General features: G+C 40.8%; 1 protein-coding gene across 5 annotated transcripts in view; it reads right to left on the minus strand.

Annotated features, from left to right (window-relative positions):
- elna (elastin a) overlaps nt 1-22457 on the minus strand; it is a 68836-nt gene that overhangs the window by 22792 nt on the left and 23587 nt on the right. Inside the window, exons 4-29 of one of the 5 annotated variants that reach the window (XM_038694276.1) lie at nt 21941-22033; nt 21696-21722; nt 9616-9681; nt 9332-9400; nt 9096-9125; nt 7983-8039; nt 7470-7544; nt 6683-6730; nt 6466-6528; nt 5981-6013; nt 5796-5873; nt 4922-4963; nt 4758-4835; nt 4615-4665; nt 4405-4485; nt 4103-4135; nt 3756-3911; nt 3507-3641; nt 2310-2387; nt 1588-1716; nt 1398-1484; nt 1258-1290; nt 948-1028; nt 764-802; nt 217-330; nt 11-67 (exon numbers count right to left, since the gene is read on the minus strand). In XM_038694276.1, coding sequence (XP_038550204.1) covers nt 11-67; nt 217-330; nt 764-802; nt 948-1028; nt 1258-1290; nt 1398-1484; nt 1588-1716; nt 2310-2387; nt 3507-3641; nt 3756-3911; nt 4103-4135; nt 4405-4485; nt 4615-4665; nt 4758-4835; nt 4922-4963; nt 5796-5873; nt 5981-6013; nt 6466-6528; nt 6683-6730; nt 7470-7544; nt 7983-8039; nt 9096-9125; nt 9332-9400; nt 9616-9681; nt 21696-21722; nt 21941-22033 — 1833 coding nt within the window. Of the gene's footprint in view, nt 1-10; nt 68-216; nt 334-763; nt 803-947; nt 1029-1257; nt 1291-1397; nt 1485-1587; nt 1717-2309; nt 2388-3506; nt 3642-3755; nt 3912-4102; nt 4136-4404; nt 4486-4614; nt 4666-4757; nt 4836-4921; nt 4964-5795; nt 5874-5980; nt 6014-6465; nt 6529-6682; nt 6731-7469; nt 7545-7982; nt 8040-9095; nt 9126-9331; nt 9401-9615; nt 9682-21695; nt 21723-21940; nt 22034-22457 lie in introns of all 5 variants that reach the window. The other 4 variants (XM_038694278.1, XM_038694277.1, XM_038694279.1 and 1 more) reach the window with 4 other exon arrangements.

Consider the following 22457-nt stretch of genomic DNA (forward strand, 5'->3'; position numbering starts at 1 on the left):
AGTAGAGTACCTTCACCACCAACCCCTCCAGGTCTAACTCCTCCAGGTCCTCCTCCTGTTCCTAACCCTGGAACCGGGAAATAGAGCAAGTTGGATAAATCGTGTGGTAAATTGTATGATAACCTAATATTGTATATATAAAAGTAGGATATGATTCACAAAAGTTCACAAAAAATGTGCCTGAACATTTAATATTTGTGTGCTTATTTCACCTACCATATTTAGCAGCTTTTGCAGCAGCAGAGTATTGTCCACCTCCTAGTCCTGGTACTAGACTAGGTACTCCTCCTGTCCCCCCATGTCCTCCGGTTCCTAACCCTGCTCCAGCTCCTCCTGAAACGCAGTTTGCATCATTAGATTCCTGTTAATAAAAATGTGCAGTCATTTTATGCTTATTTTTACTGCAGATTCATGTGCCCCCCAGTCCAAAACCTGCAGCCTCAGCCGTGGAACCTATGCATAAGCAAAACTTGGCTGCGCACCATATAAAGGACATGGCTGCCTGGTAAAGTACAGAAAATATTAAACACATACTATACACTTGAACTGATGTAGATTTTTTTTAGTGGGCCTTCTTTTAGGTGGCTTAAATGTGTTTTGCTGCTAACCCTGTCACAGCAGTAGTCCTCCCTTTAACAGTCCCTACCACATTAGTATCTTCATCTCTTTAATATAATCCAGAAACCTTAAAGATAGTTCTGATGATTGTTTAAATTAGTAAACTAAAGGTACTGACAACTGACGCTTCAAGAAAAGGTCTTACCATACTTCGGGGGTTTCACTCCTGCATTAGCTCCATAACCTGTGAGCGGGCAACATAATGTTTGTGTGACAATTCAAGATCATATTAGATTAAACTGAATTAAGGAAAATTAAGGAAACAGCACAAGCACTTTCACTGTACAACAACTTTATGTCTACATTGATATATCACTTTAACAACTTACCACCATAGCCACCACCTCCAGGAAGTACCTGACCTGCTCCTCCAAGAACTCCAGCTCCTCCTAGGCCTGGTCCTGGGACTCCTGTTGAGGAGTTAATAAAGCACTAATCTCCCTAACACTGTTATGAATGCAAGATTGCAATTGCCATCATTTATTTGTCAGTGACTGCTGTTACCATTTTAGCAAACCAAATTAAATCTGTTAAGGCCTTTAAGGAGTAATTTTGCAACTCTAGATTTATGTAATAGTCTTCTGTACATAAAAATCAATAGATCCACACTGCAAAAGAGAATGACATGGTAAGTCTTACCATATTTAGGAGGTTTAGCACCAGCCCCCAGAGCTGCAACACAACATGCCCAGAAGAGGACAGATTAGAAAAAATTATCTTAGAATTTTGCCAAAGTAATAAAATATCTCATTGCTCAAAAATCTGTGGAACATGCTTACATCCATATCCTGGTAAAATTGGGACTCTTCCAGGAATTCCTCCTCCACTTACACCACCACCTGGAAGAACCCCTGCACCACCTGGACCTTTAATGTAAAAATGTATAATGTAATCATGCACTCTCGCTTAAAACACTATTAAAAATGCAATGATTTTGGTCTGTAATATTTGAGGTTGAATTCCAGTTACCATATTTAGCAGCTTTAGCAGCAGCAGCAGCAGCAGCAGGGTATCCTCCAGCTCCCAGTCCTGTGTCTCCCAGTCCTGTTCCTCCCAGTCCTGTTCCTCCCAGTCCTGTGCCTCCTACTCCACCTACTCCTGTGGAAGACAAATTTATTTCCATGTAAAGCTGTTGATATGGTTTAATATAGTAAATTCATAGAGAGTTTGAGGGCAATTAAATAGTATTTAGAACAATTTAGATTAAGTATTTTATGCACTTTTTTCCCTGAGCAGACCTTTTTAATGGCTACCTTTTCTACTATAAAATAAAAACAGCAGCCGAATCAAGGTTTTCCTATTTCTATGCTTACTACAGATGCAGCATCACCTCTATTTCACTGGCTCAGCATCTGAAGGTGTTATCAAGGATTCTCTATTTAAGTTGTAATGATAGATACTGACTGGAGGCCAGGTTTAAGGATTGTCAAGACTTTAAAGTTGCTATGTACATGTAGCAATAAATTTGTAGCAGTAAAATAAACCATACAACAGTCAGACTTTTGCTTGTGATCTCAGCTCTCTATTTAATCTCAGACCCTTTTAAGTTTCCTTCATGGCCTACCGCCTGGCCTTTGGTATTCTCTGCCTCACACATCACTGGACACTGCTGATATGAATCCAGAGCCTTTCACGGTAACCACATAACAAATAACAAGTTCTGAGATTTGATCATAGTATTCTATTATTACCATATTTAGCAGCTTTGGCAGCAGCAGAGTATCCTCCAGTACCTCCCAGTCCTCCTGTTCCTCCCAGTCCCCCAACTCCTGTGAAAAATGAGTTAAGCTGTGTGGTTAAATACAATAGGGTGGTTGTGTTACTGCAGGCTATAGTATTGTACATTTAGTCATATGTACTATCTAACAGCTGACCATATTCACAGTTAGACTTTCAGTCCATCTCATCACTTTACGTCATCCTTTTTGCAGTCACAAATTATGTCAATGTTTTCATAATTCTTTGTGAATCATTTTCATTATTAAGGAAAAACCTTCAGAAACATCAGAAATATTCCTTTTCATCTCTTAGGCCCCATCCACACCAGAGTTTTAAAACAAATACGATCTCCATCCACACACACAGCGTTTTAGCTGCGTATCAGAGTTGATCTCAGTCTATAATAAAACGACTGAAAACGCACATCTATTGGCCGTTCACGTACACTGGGCATGCACGTGCAGGTGTAAACATGAAGCAGATGGTCTCTTCTGTAGTTACAGAAGCTTTGGTGAAAGAATAAAGTAATGCAGAGGAAGAATCAGACCATTAAAAGCGGCTGTGGCGGCATAAAACAGACTAGGAGTTGTTGCAAGTGTATAGGCTAAGTGTTATTTGCACGATACAAGATATTTTAATAAAAAAATACTAAATCAAAAACTCTGTCAGTAGCATTGTGTTTCTGCTTTGCATGACAAGAAAGACCCAATCAGAGAGCCAAATGTGAGCGTCTGCGTCATAATTTCTAAAGTCCTCTGTTTTTGCTCGTTCGCACAAAAATGCTACATGTAGTTTTAAAACGAAAAACGGGGTCGGAGGCGTTTTCAAACTTTTAGTTTGGACAGGAGGTGCAAACATAACAAAAGGTCTCCGTTTTAAAACGAAAACGCAGTGGTGTGGATGGGGCCTCAGTGGCTGTCTGTGTTTGATTGACAGCAGCTGGCAGGCTGAGCTCAGTAGGGAAGGGGAACAAGAGACAAAGTAAACAAACGAGCGCTGTTAGCTGTGGTAAGGAGAGTAAGGACGTATACAACCTTTAATTATTCATGGTAATGTTGTTGAGATCAGGATCTATTTTGCAAAACAGACTAGAATAAAGCAAAACAAATAATGATCTTTCTGATTTTTATTGGATTTTCTCTTTAGTTGACAAAAAAAAACACCCCTACCATATTTAGCAGCTTTGGCAGCAGCAGAATATCCTCCACCTCCTCCCAGTCCTCCATATCCTCCTAACTGTCCTCCTGTGCCTCCTAGTCCTCCATATCCTCCTGTTCCTAACTGTCCACCTGTGCCTCCCAGTCCTTCAGTGCATATGACCAAGGGAGGGCAAGACAAAACATAATTATATTATATAACATTTTGTAGTTAAGTCAAAATTTTGCTCATGGCGCAACATAATATTAAGTCGACCATACCATATTTAGCAGCTTTAGCAGCTGGTGAATATCCACCTGGACCTCCTCCTGGTACTCCAATAGGTGCACCCCCTGGTACTCCTCCTGGTACTCCTCCTGGTACACCCCCTGGTACTCCTCCTGGTACACCTCCTGGTACTCCTCCTGGTACTCCTCCTGTCCAGGGAACACCAGTAGAACAAACATGTCAATATAAATGGAGAGGCTCTTACTAAAGGTGATATTAAGCTGTTAAGATTAAGCTTTTCAGCTTACAGGATGAGTAAATGTATAATGTGAAAAGGGTCTGTGACAATATGATTTTAAACATGCTTTCATGATACACACAAAACATGACAACGTCTCACCATATTTAGCAGCCTTGGACCCAGCTCCATATACTGTAAAATATTTAAACATAGGGAAACATGTGGTTTGGTTCAGAGTGACATATTTGGAAGAAAGTACTAATTTATTGACAGATGACAGCTGACAACGTATAGCTGGGCTTCACATGATATTTCAGGCTGTAGAATGGCGAATTTGTCTTTTTATTTTCCACCATCCAACAATTCTGCTTTCTAATGTGGAATAAACCTTTTCAGTCATGAGGCCGCTAGCATGACTATAGACTAGTTTAGTTTTTTATGTCTTTTGCTAGATATTATACCTCCTGGCACCTGCCCTGGATACAGTCCACCAGTGCCACCAGTGCCACCAACACCTCCAACACCACCAACACCACCAACACCTGGAGCAGAGAGGATATACTTTAGTAAGATAGATTTGTTGATGTACACAAATGAGGTTCTGTGCACAACTTGTATCATGTTTGTCTTGATAGTAAAGCATTGTCTTGGTAAGGAGTGTGGTAGGCTACCATATTTGGCAGCTTTAGCCTGAGCAGGTGAGATGCCTCCGGGCCCTACGCCTGCAGAAATAAAAGAATACGTCAGGCATTTTTTGGTGTTTTCTACCTTTCTACTCCATGTCATTACACAGTACATTCGTAAAAATACACACCAGTTCCAACAGGATAACCAGGCCTTGACCCAGGGCCACCTTGTCCTACTGGAAGTCCAGTACCAAAGCCACCGTAGCCTGAAACATTGTAATGTGACACGTCATTAACCCCTGGATTTCCACTGATGCCAAATAGTTGCTAAAATATGAAAAAGTAGTTGTACCAAAAGGTAGTTTGCCACCTCCAGGTTTTGCTCCATAGCCACCTGAAGAGAAAAATGAGAGAAGATGATGAGGTGAATTGTGTCAAATGCCATTAATTTGACGTGAATGCTCGAAGAGACTCCATATCCCTTTAAAAAATATAAAAACATACAACTACATTTAACGACTGAAGAGGTTAGTGAGTCCCAGTAAAAGTTACAGCTTTGCTACAGCAGAATTATGCTTTTCAGAGTGTTTGTGAACAGCTAAGTTTGCTGCATTTTGTGTATGTGCATGGACTGGTGGATCCAGAAAGTCTGTCACATATTCATCGTGTTTTTCATTGGTCCGTTCACTTCATCATTGTTGACTTACGCCATAGCAACGACTATAGATGACAAGCTTTGACAAGTCAGAAATACAATCATAATTCACTTAGAAATCCTCATTTTACAAGGTAATACAAGACATCCTGATGGGTATTGGTGAGTCGGCAAGCTTTCTCTACTGCAGCAAAGTTTAGTAGCAGTGTTTGAGATTCTCTCATTCACTGCAGAACTAGGAACACAGCAGCATTACTGTGGGAAACTCAACAAAGCAGGCAGTGGAGGTAATGTTCTGCTTTTGGGACCAAATGAAAAAAATTTTCTTAGGCCCCAAAGACAGACATCTCTCTTTAAAAATCAGCCAGCGATAAACCCACCATAGAAAACCTCAGGGCGATATCCATAAAAGTGCCCATTGGTTATCATGCCATAAGGTGAATAAGACTATCTGTATGCTGGAGAGAAAAAGAAGTGTAACATTGTAGACAGTAGCTATGAACATATCATACCATATGAAGAGAAGAGAGCAACTTCTGAATAACAGTAACTGTATAGATTAAGGTCACACCTTGCACTTTGAGGGGTGATTTGAGGGGGTATCCATGGAACACTCCTGGCTGCATCTGTCCATTGTAGACACGGCCTCCTGTGACAAAGGAAATAAACTTAAATTCTGATCAGCTAATACCAACAATACTGACAAAATACAAATATATTTGTTTGTAATACTGCAATAATCAAAAACAGAGTTACCTGGTCCTTGACCTCCTTGTCCTCCCCCTCCAACTGCATAAGAATAATCACACAATCCAATCAGACACACAGATGAAAGATAAAAATTTCAATGTAAATACTAGGCAGAGTTTTAGCAACTAAACAAACACAGCAAACTGAACCATGGCCTTAAAACTTAACAGACTCTGTAACATTATGGTCTGGATAAGCTGTATAGACCAATAACATTTCTTTGACAACAACCACCATTTTTAACTATTTTGAAAATGTAATTTCACGTAATTCTTTATTTATCTTTTGTTCTTGTATGTGTTCTACTCAAGATATTGTTTTCGTACTGTCTATTTTAGTATTGTGTACATATTTTATCATATATTTTTCCAATGTTTAACCTCTGTAGAACTGCTGTGTTCATGTCGTGTTCCCATGTTTTCATTTTTCAAAACAAAGGCAATAATAAAATAAGAATAGTGTCAAAATTAGCCAACAAAACAAAATCTTACTTGATTTGGAATTCAGGTCGGTGCCAGTGGCCACCCCAGGCAGAACTCCACGTCCATTAAACCCTGATGGAGCCAAAAGCAACCCCCAATCCCCAAAAACAACCATAATAAATCCCTGTGCATTTTTTGTTTGCAAAAGCACAGACCATTCATATAGTGAAACACTTAGACAATAGTGACAAATAGTGCCTGAGATTAATCTATGAAAGAGGCTAACCTTTTCCTGGCACTAGTCCACCTTGGTAAAGCCCAGGCACACCCACACCTGCCACAGCCAATGAGAGGATATTACTGCACTTCCGCTAACCCATTCAAAACTGTGAGAGGGATCTGGCATGCATGAGCAGCAATAATCAGTTTAAATTAAAAAAACAAACATTTATGAGAACATTCACCATGAAAAATGATATGGCTGTAAATCATTATGACACTACCATGTCAAGAGCCAGACAGGATGCAGCAAAACCAGGCAGGTGACTACATGTTCATTGATCATTGATTCACTGATACCAGTGAAATCCTCTATTGGAGGGACATCATAATGTTGGATGTTGGACATTTTTCATAGCCTCATGCTAGCACAGAAGCAGATGTTTCTCCTGAAAGGTAACTCAGCTTGAGTACATCTATAATAAGAACATAGGCTAGCATTTAGTATTGTAGCTTAGTAGTGTGTATAGCACGATCAACTCTGCTGTGTTTGGAGTCCAACATAAAGTTTATTTTATTTGCAGTAGTGTATGTAGGTTTTGTTAGAAGTACAGGTATATATCGATAAAGCTGATTTTAACAAAAGGCTAATCTCACATGAAGACATTCAAAACTGCATGCCTAAAGTTTTTAAAACATCATTAATGCTAAATCAATGCTAAACATATTTTTTCCTAAAAGTTTCCACCACACTGAACATGTTCCAGAAGGAAAATTAATTTTATGTGGCACTGTGATGTGATCTGCATCCTGTCTGCCTTCATCCTTGTGAATTTACTGTTGAGTAACATAACCTGGCACTTTGGCAGCTTTCTTTCCAGCAGCACCACCAGCCCCTCCAGGAAGGCCTGTCTGAGGAATAACAGGTCCTGAAGAAAAAGATTAAATGATACTTGGCTCATTGAACGGAGTATGACAAATGTACAGTGTTAAAAACATATGCACATATTTCTTGGCCAAGTGCTGTGTCCAATTAACAGTAAGTGTGATTCCTGCCTCCTGAGGAGTCAAAACACTGTTAACTGGTCTCTTTCAATTTTTTACTTTATTACACTAGAAAATGTACTATAACTGGAGCCCAAACTGGCTCTTTTTCAGAGAAATCAATCTCACTGTCCCTGACAAAGAGCCAATTTGAGATATTAAATGTCATACTATTCCTAAAGTATTAAAGGGAATGGTTCACCTTGTTCCAAGGCATTGTGAGGCAGAAATCACAGTATGACTACTAGTAACTAGGTAACATTAACAGCGCAAAATAAAATATAAAATTAGAAAATGGACAGACTGATGTGTGTGTGTCTTGCCTCCAGCAGGAACTCCAGCTCCAGTTCCTGTGCCTCCAGGCACACTTCCTCCAGTCCCTGTTTGAATATAAAGAGCACATACATAATTTCTGGTTTGAGGTCATACTGGCTTTTGAACATCAGAGTAATGAAAACATTGCAACACAAGGACTCTTTAGTTGCACATAACATGACCACTAGAGGGCCCTGTGATACTGTAAAGTTTTAATGAGCAAGTGTTTGGCATGTGCCAGACTTGACCTCTTCAGCAGGGAGCCAGATCCTTAGACAGCCCATTGGTATTGAGAGCAGCTAATCTGGCCCTACTAGTCTGTCATCACCCCATGATCAAAAGCAACATGCCTGACTTTTAATCTAATCAGGAGAAGCAGCCAGCATGCATGGCATTTGCTTTGCCTCATCAAATGCCTCATTTCTTTGGCTATCCATGCGGGCAGGAAATTAGATGTCAGCTTCACTTGTAAGGGAGCTTGGCAGCAGGATAAAACACACTGTGTATTTGTTGAAACTTTAATTTAATTAATTTTATTTTTTACCATTTTTAATCTTAAATTCTCCATACTTTGTAGGACAGACGTTGCGCACTGCCTGTAAGTATGTGGCCCGGGAGATTTGGTGAGGAAAGGTTTGGCAAGGGAATGTTTTATTTTATCTGTGCTGTTTCTGAGGAATGAATAGTTATTTTGAGTGTCATGAAAATAGTACAAACTGATTCTAGGGTATGAAGTTTTGTCATTGCCAACCAATACTTAAGAGTAGGCTCTTTGCCATAGTAGAGCTCTGGCCATGATTGGGACCTCCTGAGTCCGTGCTTAATCAGCCGGCCTAATTTAAAGCAAATCATGTGCACTTACACAGCACAGACTTTAAGGTCACACTGGGCTCAGATCAAGTTCAATCTGTCCAAGGTTTGCAGGTACATGACAAAAAATTACACGTGTATGCCAAACAGTGTTTTTCATGTCGAGTTACGATTAATGCAAAACATTCATTTTGGCTTTCTCATAACATGCAAGCATGCAGATCTATCAGAGTCTGAAAAAGCTTTGAGTCAGTATTCAGCACAGTTTAAGTTTGTACAATAGACTGTCATGAGGCCAAGAATGAGCTTACCTCCATGTGGAAGCAGAGGGCCTCCTGCACCTGTGATTAGGACATGCAGAATTTCAGAGGAGTTTGTCAATATAAGAGATTTAGGGAATAACCCTCAAAGAACCTTATCAGAATGATTGTGTTGCCACTGTAAATCAATAATGAAATTAATGGCACCAATTAACTGGTGGCATCACTCCCTTTGTAGGAAACTGATGTTACAATTGCATCCAGACATTTTCTGCCACCTGCTGTACCTCTTTTGGCAGCCTTCTGTCCAACTCCTGGGAAAAAGCCCCCAGTGCCTCCTCCGTATCCACCATATCCTAAATGAAACCAAAGGGGCAAAGGTGAGTGTGCTTGCTTATAGTGTAGCCTTCAAACACACATTTCAAACACACTGGAGACCCATGGTGTGAAACCTTATGAGTATGGTTTAAAATGTATGTTGTTATACTGGGAATATAATGCTCTAACCTACTGTCAACTAAACGTTGTACTTATGCTCGCACACACCACCAATTCCAGTTTCAGTACTCACCTCCTCCATGGCCTCCACCTCCCAGGCCACCACCTCCAAGACCACCGACTCCTAGATTGCCATAACCTGGATTGGCAAGAAAATGATAGACAGGCAGCAGAGTAGAGAGAAAGACAGAGTGAGAGTAGACGGGCGCATAGAGTGTCAAAGAAAAGAAGATCTTCTTCTTGTGGCTATAATGAGTAACTAGTGATTTATCCAGCCATAATTACCCTTCAAAATAACCCACCACTCAATCTTTCATCAAAACATTTCCCAATATCATGTGTGCTTAATTAAGTTTGATGGAAAACACTCACATTTGAGTTTCTGGAGCCAAGGACTGCACCTTGGGCTTCATCTGAACCCCACTGATTTCATAAACACGGTAGACAAAAACATCTAGTGGTTGACCATCTGGTTATGCTGTATTCTAAACACTGGAGGGAGCAGTCTCTTCTCGCTGAAGCCCCAAACTAATGTATGGGCGTCAAAAGCTTTTTGTTTTGACTTGATGCATTAAAGAGGTGGTATTGTGCTTTTTAGCTTTTTCCCTCTCCTTTATTGAGTTATATACCTTTTGTGCATGTAATAGGTTTGCAAAGTGAAAAAGCCCAAAGTCCAGCACAAAGGGATTTCCCATCTCCCACAGAAAACACTGCTCTGAACTGCCTGAAAACAGCTCATTTGTAGTTCAGCCATTTCCCTTTCATCCCTGTGACACCACACCAAAATGCATGTCATAACGCTCGCCAAGCATCTAATCGGACACGCCCTCAAAAACACCGTGCAGTACACAGTGATAAGAGGTCCGCCTGCTGCCTCTACTCTCCCTTCCAAACACTAGCTACCCTCCAGGCATTTAATGGACATAATGTTGTTACTGTGATGTAGAGACAGAGCTCAGTTAAAACTTTATGGATGAAAGATACATTTGTTACAGATTAATAACTCACCACTCTGAAATATGTTGCTAAGGTTACTAAGCTGGTAAGGGGATATACAGCTGAACCGAAGCCGTGTTTACCGGCTTCTCACGACCTGCCCTACTCTGATTCTGATTGGCTAGTAGTTCTTAACTAGGAACTACACATGCGCAACTCCCAACAAAGATCATGTACAGGCAAGATGTTTCAATCCATAGCTAAAACGAAGCATTCAAAACACAGGGTGAAAAGAGGAGCTGATGCAATGTGTAAACAATCTAAACCTGTTCTGGTACAACCTCTAAATAAGTTTTTTAACCTGAAAATAAGCATAATACCACCTCTTTGATAAAGTCATATCCCACCTTAGGTTTCTGCTTGCTGACAAGAACAGAAAAGTTTTGAGAAGAAGATAGGATAATGGAAAATGTGTGGAAAGAAAGAAAGAATGCGGAATAAAATGCTCACCACCTGCTCACATTTAGAGAATAATACACCAAATGATTTTATCCCAGCCATAAATCTTGAAACATGTACATTTACAGGTACCATTGGTTAATTAATTGGAAAATAATAAAAATCAACTGAAGGCTTGCATTGCTTGGGTTTAGTGGCTGGTATAAACTAGAAAAGCAAATAAGCAGTGAAAACCAACTGCCACCTCTTCCTATGGGAGCAACATGATACAAATGTCCAAAATAAAACTAAAAGAGCAGTTTATTACATTAAAAAACACTGCCTAACATTGTGAAGCTTTGATTTGTCTGACATTCCCAAACATTAAACAATAATTAATACTTCAATATATATACAGTATATGGAAAAAGTGAGTGATTATTCAAATTAAGCTGAAGATAAGTATCTCCAGATAACTGCCGAAGTGATATATTCCTATTTTCTAGGGATAACAAATGAGACACGTGATTCACAGACTTGTATTAGAAGAAGCTGTGAGTTGAACAAGCTCCCCAATCAGACATGTTGGAGTAATGACTGTTTTTTTAAACAAGAAAATTGAATGCTGCCAGCAAGCTAGTCCCACCAAGGAACTTGTTTTCATCAATACTTGTAAGCCAAAAAGTCTGGGGGAAGAGCAACTAAGCATGGGAAACAAGCTGAAAAGAGGAGGGGGGTCCAGATCAGACTGGAGGACGAGAGTTTGCGGTCCAACAATCTGCAGGGTGCAGGTAATGATACTGACAAGGAGAAGGAATGTGCTGGGAGAGACAGAGAGAAAGATGGAAGTGTGGAGTTTCATGACCTAGTCAAAACAAATGTGGGCACTGGCCTTGCCAAGGGCTTGGCAAACAGACTGAGCATGCAATGCGAGGCCAGACACTAAGCTAAGCTCCCTTGCAATAATCCATCTCCTTCAAAATTTTCAGCTCGATTCTCCTTGATTGCTCAACCCTCCCCATACACACCTCAAAGTAATAACAACAGTAATCAATTCTTATATAAATCTGACTGATCTAGGGCTTTCCCTTTTCAACTGTCTTTTGCACTGACACAACAAATCTATTTAATTTGTCTCATTTTTATCAGTGAGCTCCACATACCATAAAAATTGTTAAGGGATTGACAAAAAACAAGAATGATGCCTAATACCCTTAAAATTATTAAATTCTGTCTTGAAATGTTCCTTGTACTGTCTGGTCTAGCCTCCGGATTACAGAATGTCTCATTGGCCAGTGTGAGGTGTTTGTATGAGTGTTGGAAATATACAGCACAGTGCGCAACAGAGAGATTACACGTGTCACTGGAAGAGAAACATGAAGAGAGAGTGAAGACAGGCAGGACTGTGGAGACTTTCATCCATCTTCTGGCCCACCTGTGCTCACATGTGCATGACCCAGCCTGGCTCTGGCAGTCGTGCTCAGGGTCAACCAGTACCTGCCACGTTGAGCTCTCTGATTTGAGATCAGGAGACAAGATGCAGACACGCAGAAGTCAGCCGGAGAGGGTGTGTGTCTGCGTGTCTGTGTGAGCATGAGTGCAGGCCTTGGGCAGACACGAGGTTTAGACAAGGAAGAAAGGAAAAGAAGCGTTATGTTGTGTAGTTCTGACATCACTAAACACTTGGAAAATAAAACTCTCTCAAGTTAAAAAAAAATACTACCCTGGAGGTTGCTAATTTTCAGGGTGAAAGTGAGAGCACATGCTATCAAAATATGGACCTTTGTCGGTTTGGCACCCATCCACTGATTGTATATTTGGGAGATGGAGGCTAGAGTTTTATTACAAAAGTTCTCTGTTTAGCCATATTTACACCATCTTGTCAGCTCAAACAAGCATGCTTTTGTTGGACTACTATTATTACGCCACATCAGCTCACACAAATAGACCTGTCTTAGCTCACACATTATTGGAAGTCTACACCACTGTTGTTTGTTGTCCTGAACCACACACATGGAAAGACTGCACCGTGACCCTGACATCAAATCATCGCTTTTCTTTGGTGCTGCTCCCAGTATTTAGTTGATTGCTGACAAGCTGAAGGATTTCTGTACATAACTGTAGTGGCTAATTTTCTCTGTGACCCTCAAGACATAATAGGAAGCCTGAGAGACCACTTGAAACCCCAACTGCCTTTGGACCTTGGACAAAGGAACCCTACAAAAGGTCAATATAAGATGGAAGGGACAGAAACCCAATACTACACAGGAGGGAAGAGTAAGGGCCAAGGAAATTGGAAGGTAAACGATGCAGAACTGCAATGCATCATAGTTTCCTCCGTTTAGATTTCTAAAAAAAGTGTGGCCAGTTTCCGTTCAGAAAAGACCACTGGCTCTCACAACAGTGTAGTGACAAGTGCACCAGCAGGTTGTCAAGGTGAAATTTGGGATGGTGTGGCAGTGAATAATTGAGAAGCACCCAACAGTGGTGATTCATATGTGGTGGCTGGTTTAAGAATGATCTCAGTGAGGGCACACTCAGTAAATGCAAGTCTAGACCTCCTCTGACAAAATAAGAGGAATGAAAATGTGATGAAGGACAGGTTGCCACATCCACTGCCTCCTGTAGTGCCATGTCATGTGCATTGGTATTTAAACTGAAGACTGACACTGAAGTAAAACTGGCCAGACAGCATGGGTAGTTCTTTCAGTCACCAGTCATGTTCTCGAACTCGGGTCCGGTACAAGAGATGGATATGAGCCAGTGTGAATAGACATATCTGGTTTCAATCTCAACACTGAAACGTCTTGCTCATGCACCATTGGGGTTAGGTAAGGTAATCGTCTGTTACAGAACCAGAGGAATACAAGACACATTAATCAAAACATTGTCTTCGACTCTCAGTCACTTTATCTTACTCTTGTTCTCCCAGTTTCTCCAAAATTTATTCTTTTCTCTCGCTCTTTCATCTCCAAAACGTGTCTAAGGGGTTGCGCCGAACAGACGTGAGGTGTTAATAGCGGCAACCAGAGTAAGCCAAACGTGAGAAGTGAAGGATGGATTTTCTTGCTCCTTTCCATCTACTCCCCTTTCCTCCCCGTCTCCCTTTGTCTCTACTTTGTGAACCAGCTGGGCCTGGTGAAGGGTTTAATTTAAGAGAGCAAAGAATTCCATGGCATTCATCCACCGTAACTGACGGCAGACGCACAGAAAGCAGACTTCAGAGCTGGAGCTCTGGAATGTCCATGACATTTTTGGGACTTGTTTCTGTATTGTTTGTTTTAGCTCATATTTAATCAGGCGAGCGGCCTAAGAACAAATGTTTCTTTACTGAAATGCCAGAGGACATTACAAGTGTAATGTCTCATACTGTTGTCTGAGTTGGAAACCAGTGTTAGTGTGCTCAAAAGAAAAATTCTAAATTTTGAGTTTGTTGTGTTCAGCTAAACACTGGATTTGCTGTACAAACCAACACAAACAATCAAACCACAAACATACAAGAGTAAAAGGTTGTTGCCAGAAGCACAGAGACGTGCTATGGCAGTGCAAATGCTGCAATTTTCTGTAATGTGATGGGAAATCTTCATATCTTCATCTTCAAAGGCTGGAGGTCCCCAGAGAATCAGCATTTTACTGTGACTGACAGGCAGATTCTGTTCTTCGGCTGTGGTCCCAGATATATGTTCACTTTTAAAGCTAAGCCCATCATTATGTCCTTCATTGTCATGACACCAGATTTTTATCAGTATCAAATTATCACACTGTTTCCCTTCCAAGTTGGTGGATGGATTGCATTCTTGCGAGGTGACGCCGGACAAGCTGGATGAAAGCAGAATATTGCGAGGTGCTGTAGTGATTCCAGATCGCGTGAGACAACTGGACACACTGAAGCTCCCCGTGCTTCCTCTCCCCCCGCCTTCTCCTGCCACCTCCCCTGCTTCTTGTCACTTCCAGGTTCTCTGTGCTGTCAGTCACGGGCACCGAGCTGTGAGAAGCAGGTCTAGTCACATGTTGAACTAATTAAGCATCTCACAGTCACACCACTAGACGCATACGCTCTCTCTCTCTGGCTGGTGTGAGGCTTTGGCGGCAAGCCTTTTATTGTTTTCCTTTTCCTTTTCCATGGAGTCATTGACACTATCAATGAGAGGTCCCAAAGCCTCAGCCTTGTCCTTTGCCAGATGACCCCTGAGTGCATAACTGTCAGAGCTCCTACAGACAAACAGGGACAGGGTCTAAGGTTACCTCATTCTCTAACATCTTTGCTTTTGGGTCTGCGTCCAGGTCAAAATCTGTGTAACAAAATTGGATTAGTGTGGTTATCCATTGTTGGTTATGGGTGGTCAATTTTGATTTTTATAGGGGACGTTGCCATCATACTTTAAAAAGAGAATGTGCTCTGTTTGATAATGTGCTAACGACTTATACTGATGAAGCAACTTTGGCGAACTTTAGAGTTTCTCACCAACCCACGCACTTGGGCATCAGAACACACACACACAAAAGGCTCCAAATTAACTGTAAAAGTCACCATTACACGTTATGTGAATTACAAGCACTGCCACAGTGCCAAATTGGCTGTCTTCCCAGTGACGTCTGTGGCTGTCTGAGTCCTTGTGCGTCTGTCACCTCCACAAACACATGCCTTATTTCAAACACATCTGTGCATAGTCCCTTAATTCAAACTGTGCTAATTTGTACACCATGCATTGCGGACAGCATGTCCACCGAGTTTGTGATGTCATTGTTTATGCTAGTCATACAGAGCAGAGCACGCCATGCTATAAGCTTTCAAGTTGACAGAACAGTTCTGCCTTTTCCCAGTTTCTGTAAGAGTTGAGAGCAAATTCTACTTTCTATCCACTTCTAAAGGAATGCCACAGTTGCTATGCCAACATTGAGCCCCTGTATATGTCTGCAGACTATCCCTAACCCAGTGCTCATACCATTGGCCATTTTAGCTTGGCACACACTCACACTATGTACTGTAAAGGCATGCAGACAAGGAAGAAACACGCTGCAAGCATTAGAGTATGCACACAGAGTACATATGCACTTGTGCAGGATCCAATTTTAAAAGTCTGCAAGTATGTTTCATGTCCAGAAAAGATCAATTGTGCAAATTATGCATAGAGGTAGAGAACCAGTCAACAAACAGCCTGTGGCCATGGTATGTAAAGTTGGCCATGTGTGTTTCCTCTCCCAGATGGTCCACATATGCATCTAACTGCATTCCACTGAATACTTTTCTGACAACTCAGGGTTGAGAAAAGAGACTAGTGTTCGACAGGTCGGCTTTACTCAGAACATGCATGTTGAAATGCTGACGTTAGAGTCCTTAAGCCTCAAAAGCATTCTCCAAGTTCCTCTGTCACTATGAAGGCTATGATCATTGTGCAGCTATTGGAGGCATTTCGTCATGACAAACATATGGGATGCTCTACAAAGGAAAGCAAGTGAGAGAGATAAATTGCATCACTGACAGCGGAAAATCTGTTTACCAAATTGTGTAGTACATGCATTTACCAGTAGATATCAACAGAATATCAGTATATTGGCTAAGCTGAAGTCATTTAAAAACCATTCATCCTCACATGTCCTTTAGCCTAGAACTGGGTCTAGATAAGCAGTAAGTAGAAATCCAGAAATCCAAAACATTTCATTGAGATAGTGTGAGCAAATATCAGTTTAAAGATGACTAAAACTGCACTGGGAACTTTTTTGGGAAGATTTTCTAAAATATTTATAAAATAATCAATCATGTACAAAGGACACCTTCTGCAGTGACTATTTAAAGGTTCTCTGTTTCAAAGGTATTTCTTTAAGTCGCATTCCGCAATACTTGTCCTGCATTACATTCAGCTTAGACTTAAGCGCTCTGTGAATCAATCATCATGAGACATATTTCAAACATAATCAACTTGCATAAAGGAATATCTACTGTAAATGTAAGTCTCAACTGCTCTACTATCTCAAAAAACAGCACTGCCATTGCTTACTCTGCCAAAAATCCATTAAACAGGCCCTGCAATCAAATAGACTTCAGTCCACTTCTACCAACGACTGCAAGAAGGTCGTTCAACCGGGGATTTGTCTTCACGGACTCTTAGGGAAATAAAAGCAAGACATTTCTCCATCACTACATAAACAACACTTAGGCTGTGCTGCCAGATGGACACTGATAGTGGTCCATGCTCCAGACCTGCTGGCAAATGGAGCAGGGGAGAGGTTGTGAGAGCATGCAAAGGGATGGCTCATCAACTCAACATGGTGAACATGGAAAAAATGATGGTAACATTCTCACTAGAGAACAACCATGCAAACATGACACATAACTGGTGAAAGGCTGTGGAGTCATAGTGAGTATCAGTTTCATTCAATGTGGGGGAAAATACCACAGTTAGAAACTGTAATGTGTTGATGATAAGACACCAATAAAAATGAATAAAGCCCTTATCTTGCTTTACTCCGATATCATTTTAATTCTTGAGATGAATTCAAGAGCTTACTGAAGACGCTAACGACAACATCTGCTGACATCAACCAAGATAAATTATTTGGGAAGCAAGAGGAATGTCCAATGTGAACAAACAAACTGTGTAGGCTGTGTGTATATTGGGTGGGCCGATGTGATATATAAATAAAAAGTCTCCTCTGCAGACAGCTCAGGTTCAAAGATATTGAAAACTTGACACTGAGATTCAGTTCAGAACTGGTTTGGGGATGCTATATGTCCCCAAACCAGTGTCGGGATACATATTAATTTTGTATGTGTGCACATGTGCTCACACTTGTAATTACACACATATGAATACCATAACCATATGTATATACGCTCACAGCCGTACACATGCAGATGCTTCCAGTCTCTGACAGCTCAGAGGACAGGTCTGAGCTCCAGTAATGAAAAGCATATGTGCTCCAGGAGACTAAACCTCCTCCAAGCTCATCTTCTTTTGGCTAAACGCTTTCATCCTCACCTCAATCTATCAGTCTCCTTTCTTTCAGCAAGCTCTCTTAAGCATATGTGTTGCGCCAATGAATGTGCGCAAAATGTGTATGTGTGTGTGTGTTTGTATACGTATGACATATGCAGTATACAAGGCATGTCCGCAAGAGTTATCGGCCCTTTCTGTTCTCCTTGTCTCTGTCCTCCCCATATCCGCTCTATTTTTCCAATTTATCTGCCTTTTCTCACTCTTCCTGTTGTGAAGCAGACAAGTAAACTTAGTGCTTCTTCAAACAATGACCCTGATATGAACCAGAGGGTTTGAAGATAAACCAAAAGAGCCAGGCGCATTGAAGGACCGTGCGTTTTAAATCACAGAAAGATGCACATAATATTAAAAATTATCCAAAATTTGCACTATAAAATGAGCGGGTAGGTGGTGAGATGACAATTTTCTAGGTAACTGCACGTGAGCAACACCCTTAAAAGTGAGTACCCCCTTTAAAACAGAGTCACAAAGACTGTGAAACGTCAAAACCACCAACATATTTTCTGCTGTCCAAAGCTATAACTCTCTATTCTACTGCAGGTTGGCCCGCAGTCACAGAAGACATACGATCCAAGATTTCAGAACTCTGTCAAAAACGACTCGCAGAGACATGTTGCTGCATTGACCAATGTAATACATCATCTTGAATTATAAGTGTTGCAGTTTCTTCCAGCGTGATTTTATCTTGGATTATTTTCACAATTTTTCCATTATTTTGCATTGTTATACTTACTCAGTGGCAGGGAAGAGCTAGAATGAAGGGTGACATGAGAGGTGATGACTATATACTCTCAGTTGCCTGTTTATTTGTTAGTGTGTGCAAATAGCTAAATAATGCTACTAATGGATAGCTAGCTTGAGTTGCAGGCTGCTGGATTACAATCACACAATGCAGCAGGATCACTAAACATGCCTAAACAAACTAAAAAAATCTCAGCCTAGCCTAACTCAAACAGTTAGTTATGAACAGGTTGGTTATTACAGTAACACTTTGCCAAACGATACCTGCTGATTTGATCAAATCTGTAGACATGTCTGAATAAGTAATTGATCCACTCGGATGGGGGAAGAGTGAAGGGGCATGACGCCTGACTAACCAATCTTTATTTATCAAAGTACCACGAATGCTCAGGTTCAGTCAAGTTCTCATAATAATTATTAGACATGTCTATAAAATATAGGTTTGTTTAATTACCAAATGAGTGCATACAATCTTGTCCTACACATGTCAACTTGCGTATTTTGCGAAATACAACAGGACAGAGGGTCAACTTTGTTGAGCTACTTTCGGACTGAGAGCCTACATCGGTTTTCCTGCTGGTCTTTTGCTGTGAAATGTTGCTTTCAAATTAGTTTCCTTTTGAACCAACCATAGAAAACAAAACTAGTACTAGAACGTCTACGTCTACAGATCGAGTGCAGTCTGGCTGTTAGGAGAGCCTCTGCTTCAGCTAGCTTCTGATGCCAACTTGAGCCCCAAACAACTCACTGTCAGCCAGGCAGCCTTCAATTTCTTTCCTTTGGTCATTTTCTTTCACACACACCTCCCACACACTTTATGTGCCTACAGACACTAACAAAGAGCTGATTGCCAGTAATTCTCATAACAATAATGAGAGATGTTTCTAAAATGTAGTCAGTCATGTCGACCCTAATTGATAATAGGGATGGACAAAATATTAGGACACAATGGTACTTCATCTATCTACTATGTGATATCCATAATCTAGGCAGAGAAACGCAAAATTAAATTGCTTACAAATTCTGACTTCTCAAATTAGTTTTCTTTGCTCTAAGATTTATGAAGAGTTGTGTGACATTGCTGGAGACAGGTGGAACAGACAGCATGTTGTCTTTCTATCATCTTCAATTTGGAGAGTATACTGGCTGAGTATGGCTATCCCACCCAGACACATCCTTTCTCAACCTAAAACAGACTTTTGTAATGGTACAATAAAACTCCACCAACAGCGAAAACAGTAACCTTTATGTTTCCTGTTAACTGACTCAAAGTGACAAGAGGCTAGCCTACGAAAGCCAGGTTTTGGCACTCACACCATGAGGAATGAATCCACCTTTGCCCGAGGGAACAGGATAAGAGACGGTGTCTAACAGCTGTTCATAAAGAGAAAGTTCCTCTTGCCAGCTTTCAGCGTATTGTCGAAGCTGGATGCTGACAGGCTTCACAATTAGTGTAACATTTACAAGGTCTCGCATGAGCTGTGCTGCAATTCACTGCAGTCACGCATAAGAAGGAATGGCAGCTCTTTTGATGTGTGTGTGAGTGTGCATCTAAGAGTAGTTTACCGTTTGCATTTGGGTCTCTTCAGTAACAAAAACCAGCTTTTTATGTTAAAGTTTAATAAAGAGGGTGAACGATTTTTCATATGCTTGTAGCATATAGTTTATTTTTGGCACGTTTTCTGTGACATGAGCCAAACACTGGCTGACTAATACAAATGGATTCACCTAGCCATTGTGAGAGGTTCACCTGCTGGTGAACTGTAGTTGTACATTTATATAGAAATGGAAACGTCATACTCGTAAGGTATGTAGAAAATTGTCATATTCAAATGCTAACAGCTAAAGGCAATATTCTTCTGATTGAATTCAAATTGCTGATATGAAAGTCAGCACTGATGGAAACATCAGTGCTGACTTTCAATAACATTCAGTAATATTTAGATATTACTCAACACAATTACAACCATGAAGCAGAACATATTCCAGCCCCTTAGTGAATTTAAGTCCTACCAATTAATAAAAATGTAAAAAACCTTAGCTGACCCCTAGATGTTCTCCCTGTGTGAGCTTTTCTTTTTTCTATACAACAGAGATTAGCATGGCGTACGGGAGGGAGTGCACAGACCTAATTTCAAAAACACAAGGAGCTGATTTATCAGAGTTTGCCTTCCTTTTTCTCGCTAATGTAATTTCTGCCATGTACACCTGGTGAGAGAGAGGGAGAACTCACATGCAAACAAAAGCCAGGGCCATACTTCCCAAGTAAGGCTCTGCTGATCCCAGCCAAAATCAACTTCCACCAAATACTGGATATTAGGTCATTTTCACAAAATGGCTCTCCTGCAGCTCTTGTTAACGGGTGGGGTTGTGGCACTCCAGAGGGACCCTCCTGTAACTTGCTCCATGTGTTATCAGGACTTTAAGATGATTGCTCGTTTCCTTATCTTTCCAAACACATAGAGGTAGGCTGAGATTTTATCAGCAATGCTTACAGAAATTAAACGATGGCTGAACATTGCTGAAGCACAAGTGCAGCGCAGATTGCTATACGGAAAAGGAAAATATTTATAGAACGGTCTCAGAGAGAAGGGCCGTGGTAAATTTCAACACGGAGGTTTCCAGATATTGTAAGGGTCTAACATTACAATAACACTGATCAGTGCTCTGGCACCATTGTTTGGCATGCGTTGATGGCTGTTTTCACTCTGCCAATCATCACTCCCTAATACAGCAGAGGTGTAGGAGTGGTTGAATCTCTGTATGGTCCCACCCGATCACGACGCCCCAAACTGCTGCTAAGCCAGTGTAAACCAACTCTAATGAAAACATAGGGGTGATAAGGAAAACCTGGTGACAACCAATCAAAAGACTATTTCTCTTTAGCCACTGCCCAGGGTTTGTGCAGGTCTCATACTGCAGTCTATACATTAAGCACCTTTATACACCCCTTAAAAATATCGTGTTCTATTTATAACATAAAACCTGCCCATTCTACTATTTACAGAACACAATAACATACGTAAACGTTCCAACTTACCTGGTTTAGGGGCCTTTCCACCTTGTCCTGTTGGGTTAAAAGAAGTAAAAATTAAATTGCTTTTGCCCTGTAATATAAAAACATTTTCAATAACCACTTACTATACAACCATTTTAATTTTGTCTTAATATGAATTCTATTCAAAAGGGAGTGATGCCCGGTTTTTAATGTATGATATATTGAGATGTTGAAGAAAAGGCCTAAATAATGCAAAAAAGTGTCTGCAAGTTTTTTTATTTTCATACCCGCTCCCAGTCCTCCGGTGCCCAAGCCACCAACACCTGCTGGCACCAAAAAACCTGGGCCCACACCAAGCCCTCCACCTCCATAACCTCCTACTGTCAGGGTCAAACAGGTGTGTTATTTAGGGTTTGTTAATATCACATTAGTCATAATTGCTGACCACTGAGCTTGTATGAGAGAAAAAAGTAACAGGCCACACATTTCCAAACCTCAAACCTTATAACGTCTCCAATAAACTGGCTTCACAACAGTGACTGGCTCCTGAACACATTGTTTATTGCCACAGCAATATCCCAAGGATTTAATTATTCTTAGCTTGTAGCGGTGTGGCAAGGAAGTCTCACCATGTGTTTCCTCCAGATCTGACCAAACCAAAGCTGAGTGTTGACAGGGAATGTGTCTTTACAACAAAAAATATCTTTCTTCTGGTTTTTGTTAACATAAATGTTACACTGGGTGCTCCAACACACAGTCCCAGCCACAACTTCAACTCACAGTATTGTGTAATATCACAGTTCA

Source organism: Micropterus salmoides, unplaced genomic scaffold, assembly GCF_014851395.1.
Source record: "Micropterus salmoides isolate LMB-PRFRI ecotype aquatic unplaced genomic scaffold, ASM1485139v1 Ms_hic_scaffold_3, whole genome shotgun sequence".
Lineage (NCBI taxonomy): Eukaryota > Metazoa > Chordata > Actinopteri > Centrarchiformes > Centrarchidae > Micropterus > Micropterus salmoides.